The following is an 8979-nucleotide window of genomic DNA, read 5'->3' on the forward strand; positions in this document are numbered from 1 at the left end:
GCGCGAGCATGAGAGTGCATGCGCGCGTGCTCGTACGTACACAAGATGTCAGTTTTTTAAGCTCGGCAAAGGGGGTGTGGGGGGCAATCCCCCCAGGCAAAACCCCCACCCCTCCCCTGACCCCCTCCCCCCCCTCCCCCCAAAAGGTGTCATATATATTCTTCTTATATGTGTTAGTCTAATTTGTTTGCCTGAGGTCTGCATTGACCTTCTGTGTTGTAAGTTATAATGGCTGCACAGCCATTAAGGATCAAATCAGCTTCTAAATAATTTTCTGTTTTTTCTCCCTCTGCTTGCTTCTTACTGTCTTTGAGACTCGGGACCAGCACTCCTGCCATTACATCAAACCCGTACAAGTCTAGAAAAGGAGATGTTGGACAGAAAGACATCAACTCAGTGGTAAGTATTTTGGTTTTCCAATATATTAGTAATTGTCAGTCACATTTATATTAATCAGGCTAAACTTTAATCATACTTCAGATCAGCCTGTTTTACTTCTTGTATCATTTGTGCTTTGGTTTGGGGAAGTTGTTTCTTTACTGATCTTTTCCTGTCTTCTGTTATTAGACTTAAGATATGACTGCTCTATGCTGCTGATGATGACCCCAGTTAATTCTACAAGACTTGCTGTGTAAGTAAATACAAACAACAACAGATTGGTCTGCATTTCTTGAAAGATCATATCCCACAAACTTAGTTTAGAGGGTCTACACTGTCTGCACAGCATATCAAGGTTCAAGATTCAAGGTCTTTATTGTGAGTACAACAATATACACAGTATACAGCGTACCAAAATACTGTTTCACCCCAAGCCCCCCATGGTTCATTTATAAGAATATAAAAAATATATCTCCAGATATAAAACTAGAAATTACAAATAAATAATAACTCGCTAAATTTGGGTAAAAAATTAAGAGCTAAAAAAAAGGTACTATTACTAACTATATCTGTGTACAATACACAAAGACAGGACAGAGACAATACGAAGTGGATTGTGCAGTAGGTATTGAATACCAGGTTCAAATAATGAGTCAGGATATTGTAGACAAGACAGGACGAAGGCATGTGCAAGATCCAAAATGTGCAAATATAGCATTATGTAGATGTGTTCAGTAACCATGTGACTGAGTGTGCAAATAAGCATATTGTTCCCAGGTCCAGTTTGCAGAGGATTTGTGGATGTTTGTGTTGTTTTTGAGTCTTTTGGTGAGTATTGTACGGTGTTTGTAAAAGTGTATGTGTATATCAGTCCTTTGGTGGTAGTAAGTTGATGGCTCTGACTGCTTGAGGGGAAAAGCTCTTACAGTGTCTGGTCGTTACGGTTTTGATGCTGCAAAACCGTCTGCCAGATGGAAGGAGGGAGAACAGTGCATGTGAGGGGTGGAAAGTGTCCTTCACTATGCTGTTCGCACGTCGGATGATGTGTCTGTCGTAGAGTTGGGAGATGGGTGGGAGAGGGCCTCCAATGATCATCTCTGTGTCCTCACTATCTGCTGCAGAGACTTCTTTTCAGCAAAAGTGCAGTTCCCGTACCAGATAGTGATGTAGCAGCAGAGGACGCTCTCAAAGCTTGCCTGGTAAAATGATGTGAAGATGGCAGGAGGGAGACTGGCCTTCTTCAGTTTTCTAAGAAAGTGAAGACGTTGTTGGGCTTTGCTCATGATGGTGGTGGTGTTCAGGTTCCAGGAGAGGTCATCTGATATTTGCACACCCAGGAACTTCACACTGTTGACCATCAACAGCAGATCCGTTGATGTGCAGTGGGGTGTGGGTCATTGAGCTCTTCCTGAAGTTAACAACCATTTGCTTGAGAGTTTGCTTGCTAAACATGATTGCGCCTGTGTGTTTGGCATGCCGTCTACTGCTCTCTCTTATCTGTCTTATTTTATTGTTTTTAGCTAATCACCGGCACACAGCTTTGAAACCTCACCTGAGTTTTAGCTCTCAGTGGTTAAACACTGGACTTAATTCATTCAGGTTCTGTCTGTCAGGTCGCTGTTTTATTTACAACTGAGCAAATCGGTTTGGCTCAGATTAAAGTTACGTAACTGCATAGTTTTACTGAAGTTTAATGTCTCACTGGTACATGAACCAAGACTGAACTATTCACTTTTCTTTATTATCTGGTGTGATTTGAATTTTTTAACAGTGAATTTTGAGATTAAACTGACTTTTAATGTTTTTATACAAAGAGGAAAGAGAAGGCGCATTTCCACCGAGAGGAGCAGAGTTTGCAACAGCATGTTCATCATAACGACTGCAACCTGTACAGAAATATTACATCATCTGTTTTTTAATAGTTATTCAACTGTATTATAAGCACCAGCTATCCGTTAGAATTTTCAGAGTTTACTAACAACGTAACAAATATATTCAAATAAACACATTTCTGCTTTTGGAACTGATCTTTCAAGAAGTAAAAAACAGTCTGTCCATCCTCTCCCTGCTCTCTCCTCTCCTCAGCATCTCTTTACGAAGATTATTTTAATTAAAAAATAACCATAAGTAAATGCCCAAAGACTAACAACACAACCGTTACAACAATTAAGTTTTTGTAACATCAGATTTTCATATACTTACATTTAAAAGTGTATTCCTCTCCTGCATTAACTCCCGCTTCGACCGCCATCGTTATCAGAAGAAATCTCCTGTATGGCCCACAATGAATTCTGGGATATGGTAGGACACGAAGGATACACCCGACCCATCCTTGAAATGTGGGCAAAAGTCAGACGCATTTGTCACCACATTTGGAGGACACTTCAAATTTGGACAGCCTTCATCGCATCGCTGTTACGTCATTGCCTACAAATGCAGCATTTTGAAGCACCCTTCTCCTGAATTTGGACACAGCCAGTATCTCTACTTTTAAGATTAGGCTTAAAACTTTTCTTTTGCAAAAGCATATAGTTAGGGCTGGATCAGGTGACCCTGAATCCTCCCTTAGCTATGCTGCAATAGGTGTAGACTGCTGGGGGATTCCCATGATGCATTGAGTATTTCTTCTTCAGTCATCTTTCTTACTTACTATCTTTTATTAGATGTCTCTGCATTTAATCGTTACTTATTATACATCTCTGGCTCTCTTCCACAGCATGTCTTTGTCTTGTCTTCCTTTTCTCATCCCAGCTGGTCACGGCTGATGGTCACCCCTCCCTGAGCCTGGCTCTGCTGGAGGTTTCTTCCTGTTAAAAGGGAGTTTTTCTGGATGAAGCTTGCAGCCATATGTTGTATTTGAGTTTTATACATTTTCTAGCTCAACACATGGCAAAATGTGAAAAAGTCAGAGGTGTGTTTAAAACATACTGAAAATAAGGAGGGAAATTCAAGTCCAGAAACAAAAACTAATAGATTAATTGTTGTGTTGTGCTGCCCTCTAACAACAAAGTTTAAACCTCTGATGCCATAAACACATTAACCTACGGCTTTGCTATTGTTTAAGCAGTGAGGTCAGGTATCCAGGTGACTGTGTGCTCAAAAGAACAGCTTCAACCTGTTCACCCTGATCTGTGGAAGCCTTTGAGTGTTCAGGTCTGAAAAGACAAAACTGCTTGCACCTGTTTCAGAGTTTCTGTTAAATCACATGACCCAAAGTCTCACCTAATCCTCCACCCTCCTCACTGATTCTTGTCTGTTTCTCTGAGGAAAGAAAAATCAGCTATTGCAGACTAAACACATCCTGTTCATATGTGCAGATGTACATTTGCTGTACAGGTGGCTGTGGCTCAGAAGGTAGAGGAAGTCATTTACCAATCCAAAAGTCATGGTTTGATCCCCGGTTGCTCTACTCTGTGTGTTTTAGTGTCCTTGGGTGAAATACTGAAACCTGAGTTCCTCCCAGTGCACCTACTGGAGGATGAGTGTGTGAATTTTAAGTTAAAACTAATTTGAAGAGGCAAACTGTTCCAAAGTTTAGGAGCAGCAATCACAAAGGCCCGGTCCCCGCTGTGTTTTAGTCTGCTTCTAGGAACAGTCAGAAGCAACTGATCAGCTAACCTAAGAGTTCTGTTTGGAGTATTTTTAGTTAACAGATCAGAGAGGCACGAGGGAGCTAATCCATTTAGAGACTTAAAAACAAGCAATAAAATCTTAAAATCAATTCTAGAACGTACTGGAAGCCAGTGTGAACGAGCCATGACTGGGGAAATATGATTGCGTTTACGTGTGCCTGTCAAGAGTCGGGCTGCAGCATTCTGTACAAGCTGAAGACGAGAGAGCAGAGCCTGGCTGAATGAGGCGTGCAGTGATAAAATGCTTTGAGTGTTTAAGTAAACGGTTAGTTTTTCATTCTGAAAATAATCATACAAAACAATAAAACCACATTAATTATTCATCCATAATGCAAATACACATGCAGCCTCATAACCTTCTTTCATTCCAGCTGAGTGATGCTGTGGACACATGAATACAACAGTAAATAAAAAAAGATTATAATCAGTCGGGACATAATGTTTACTGGTTCATGCCTTGTGCTTTTATATGTTTGAATGGTGTGTTTCACAGGTCTGGTTACGGTTTTAATTTTTTTCTTTAATTTGGCTTCATTAATGACTCTAATAATTACTTGTTTAACACTGCATATGTCATTGTTTTGTATTTGTCTGCTACTATTCTGTATAGTGTCTTTAAATTTCCACTAGATTTCACTAATACACAGTGACTGATTTTGTATATAAAACATATACGCCATATATACTGTACTTACACATCTTATTTTTCTTTACTTTGTTTCTGCACTCAGGACCTTAAATTCGCGATGTTGCTTGGACACAATAGCCTGAGATCGTTTATCAGCAGGGGTTAAAGTGAGATTTGGTAGGTGGAGGAACCCTAAGATCAGGTGTAGCCGTGCAGCGTGGGAACAAGAATCACTTGTTCAAAGAGCTACTTTTTACTGTCTTAAACAATTTTTTTTTACTTTTTCTTGAGTTTAGTTTATACCAGTGGTTCTCAAACTTTTTTTGCTAGGCCCCCCTTTGTTTCTTGTGAAACAAAGGGGGGCCTTTGTCCCCCCCCCGCGCGCACACACACATGCACACACACACACACACACACACATCCTCCAACCACACACACCCATATTTTGCTCCATTGCGGTTTATTTCACACACCTCAAACATTTAGTAAACAATTAAGCAAATACAAGTAATCTGCAATAAATTACAGGTAGTAATAAAATAAACTACTAACTCTGTTACGCTACGTCCACACCTACACGGGTATTTTCGAAAACGCAGCTGTTTCGTCCACACGTAAATGGCGTTTAGAATCACCGAAAACGGAGATTTTTTAAACTCCTTTTTTGCGTTTACGTGTGGACGAGGAATACAGAGTTAGTCACGCAACGTCAAAGGTATGTGGGATACTGTTTGTCCGTGATTTGGACAGCCCAGCGTGTGCTCCTAACGAAGGGAAAACCAATTCTGCAGAGGAGACCTACCTCGGCACTTGTGCAGGTGAAACCAAAGGGAAGATATGCTTCACCATATTTTCTAGTCTTTGGCTTTGAATGAAGTTGGTTTGGAAACATATTCAGCTATGCATCATCTCCTGCTTTGCGTTTCTGTGTAGCAAGCCTTGTTTTGTTTTGTTTTTATTCCCTTTTCATACCCCCCCGCAATGACAAGCAGTCTTTAGGTTCTCATATAATTCCTTCTTTTCTCCTCTCAGTGTTTTCTGTAGTTCTTCAATCATGTCTTCATCTGCCAGCCGATGAAGGAGAGGTCCACAGTAAAGCCTGACAAAGCAGAAAATCTGAGTTAAAGTTGATGAAGTGTGTTAAACATCTGTGGAGCACATCACTGGTCTGGTGTTTACCGGGCACACTGAGGTTCTGGTAGAGGGGAACACAGCAGCTGGTTCAGGTGGAGGCTCTGCCTCATGCAGCACTGCCATTGGCTAAAAGCATGAGCCACACGGGGCTGCCAGTTACTTACACATTCATCCTTTAAAGCTTTCATCTTCCTCTCAAACTCGTCCTCTACAGACAACATAAGACAAAGTTTCAGTGACACAGAACCAGAGACCAGCAGCAGTTTGTCTTCTTGTTCAGGCTGATGTGGAAGCATCAGTGCTGCTGCTGTCGCACAAACACTGACTACAGGAACTCTGACTATAGGAAATCTGATTACTGCTTTCATTGAGACTAATCTGCTGACAGGTGACTGTGAATAATAAACAGAATAATCAAATTTATGGAGCTGAAACTGTAGAAGTTTCAGAGCTGTCACAGGTGTTCCTAATAAAGTGATCTGTAGCTATGCATCTCGTTTTAGATATCCACCATATTACCCAGTAAGACTTACCTGGACTATTGGGGTCAAACACAAACCCCAGCAGGAGGGCGTGGAGGCAGTGGACAGTTTCAGGTTTTGGGTGGTGTTGTAGCCTCTTGAACCAGAAAACAGTCACACAGACTGGCAGCTTCAGCTGGTCGGGGATGTTTTCTAAGGCTGAAGTCTGAACCTGCAGAGCTTCTTCAAACACCCTGCGACGCAAACCCTCAGGAGCCTGCACAGAGAGGTACCACACAGACAAGATGCTCACATGTACCACAGAAACACGTCTATGACCTGTCAGAGTAATTAAACACATATTTAATGATTAACCTCAGTACCTTATGCAGGTGCTGTAGTCCCAGTTGTTTCTGTTCATCACTGCTGAGGAGTATGGATGGGACTCGCTTGTCTTTGATCTCTTTTCCATCCCTGTCATATTCTGTGCACATCTGACCTCCTGTTAACAGTCCATAGAAGTACTGCCTGATGCGGTAAGCAGCTGTGTAACTACTGCGCTGTGAAAAGTCCTCCACAAGTGGTGTCAGCAGAATAGTCTTCTGATCCACAACATTTATGACGAAAGTGGTGAGTTCTCCACTCTCAACTTTTTTATGCACCAATGATGGCAATGTAGAACTTGGTTTTTCTGGTTGAACATATTTTTGAATGGCGAGTTTGAATGTTTTGTTCTCTTTTTTACCAACATGATTTAAAGCTTTACTCAGAGCACGTTCTCTCTTCTGTGAGTCGTTCAAACCGTCCAGATTCACGTTACTTAAAAAGCTGAGCATACCATCCAGTCTTTTAATGCTGTACACACCAGGTGAAGATGATTCTCTTGCAAAACTACCTTTATCTTCTAATCTTGAATAATCATTTCCTGCTATTGAAGCAAAGACTGGCATGAGAGCAGGGTCCAATTTGAAATGCTCACAAAACTTTGAACGTGTGTAGAGCTTAGCAGGAATTTTGCCATCCTCTTTGCTTTTCCACTCAAAGTTGTCAAGATTAAGGAAACCTTTGTGCACATCATAGATATAAAAATCCTTGTCAATGGACAGCACAGCACATTGTTTCTGATTTGCAGCAGAAAAAATCTCAGGGTCTGCCTCTCCTAAACACTGTTTAAACTCTATGCCTTTCTCCTTCAAGATTTCTATGAAGACATCTTTGACCAGAGGTGGTAAGACGTTACATCCTTTTGGTACAATGTCAGGCTCACTCTCTGCTACTGTCTTTGCTTTTTTCAGTTTATTATTTAGACGAGACAAAAGATGTTCACGCTTCTCAGGCCCCGAGCCTCCATCCAAGATGACGTACGGAGTGACTTCACAGTCCTGCAGAGTCTTTAAGAAGTTACAGACCTCATCTTTGAATCTAGGATAATCTCCTCCACAGCGCTGGTCCAGCTTTGGATGAGACGTATAATACAAACAATAGTACAGAGCTGCACCATCAATGATAATACTTGTTTTTTCTACTTTAACCTCTTCGCAGAGAAACAAATCATCTATCATTTTCTTTAACGTTGAAACCTCCATGATTCCTGTGGTGAAGGTGAGCCGTGGCTATTGTGCTAATGCCTCTGTGTCTACAGATATTTACACACACCTACTAGAACATCATAAAGGTACACGCCCACACTGACAGAACCAGTTACACCTGTTCTGACTAATCTAGCATACCTATGTTACTCTTTTGGTTTCAGTTTTTTCATCTTTGTGTTGTGGTTTTCAGTTTTATTTCATTTTATTTTATTTTATTTTAAGCAAAATCAAATATGTTTTATTGAGAGTCATCACTAAATAGAAGTTGTTTCTAAAGACTTAGAAACAGTGATCCATGAGTTTACCAGCTCTCAGATGGATCACTGTAACTCTGTGTATTCAGTCAATTTTCTCCTTTTGTGATTAAAAACAGTCCAAACTCAGGTGCACTGGCTTTCTGTGAAACAATTAATTGATTCTTGACCCGTCAGAGCATTCACCCATACTTTTAAATGACAGAGTGAAAACAGTGTTTGTGATAAATTAGACAGAATCATTACCTCAGACTGTCTTCTGATTATTGTGAGAAAACCTGATATTGTTGGAGACTATGTGAGGAGGAAGCATTGCACTGAAGAGAAACACATTTACAAAAGATTTCATTTCATATCTTGACTTATGAGCTTCGAATAACTGCAAATCACTGCAGTGTGTTTATTTTCACATTTTTAGGTTCATAACCAGAGGCAAAAAAAAAAAAAAAAAAAAAACTAGAGTCATTTGTCACTTAAGCAGAAGTAGAGACAGATAATATTAAAAAAGTAAAGCCTGTAAATGGGATTTGGTTCAGGAGGAACAGAAAGGAATCATCAAGAAGGCTGGAGGTTGTTTCTACCAGAGTTATAGTACTTTCGACTGTCTTGGTGAGTGCAGTGAAAGTTAGCATTGCTAGCTGATGACACGAGCGTGATACCCGCTTCCCAAATATTGGTATGTAGGTGTGTAAAGCAGGCACTAATGAAGTTTTCAAAATGGCATTTTGAAGAATTTAGTTGTTTTTATTAATATTGTAAGAATATGTTTTATGTTTAAGTCAAACGTGTGATAGTCCCACCTAAGCCTTTATGCCCATTTTTTTTCTGCCACTTACTTGATTACCTGCAAAGCTTACTGCTGCTGCAGGCAAAGCACAAAATGTGATTGGAGTCTGGTAG

The 8979-nt window shown here is 40.5% G+C and overlaps 1 protein-coding gene across 1 annotated transcript; it reads right to left on the reverse strand.

Moving 5' to 3' along the window:
- Nucleotides 1-1469: 1469 nt before the first annotated feature.
- On the reverse strand, nucleotides 1470-7819 carry LOC134619212 (protein asteroid homolog 1-like). The gene is made up of 4 exons (XM_063464984.1): nucleotides 6617-7819; nucleotides 6306-6510; nucleotides 5818-5980; nucleotides 1470-1725 (listed from the first exon to the last, which is right to left on the reverse strand). Exons 1-4 carry the CDS (start codon nucleotides 7817-7819, stop codon nucleotides 1470-1472), a joined length of 1827 nt encoding a protein of 608 aa, XP_063321054.1.
- Nucleotides 7820-8979: the final 1160 nt, after the last annotated feature.

The sequence above is a fragment of the Pelmatolapia mariae genome, linkage group LG20 (genome assembly GCF_036321145.2).
Source record: "Pelmatolapia mariae isolate MD_Pm_ZW linkage group LG20, Pm_UMD_F_2, whole genome shotgun sequence".
Lineage (NCBI taxonomy): Eukaryota > Metazoa > Chordata > Actinopteri > Cichliformes > Cichlidae > Pelmatolapia > Pelmatolapia mariae.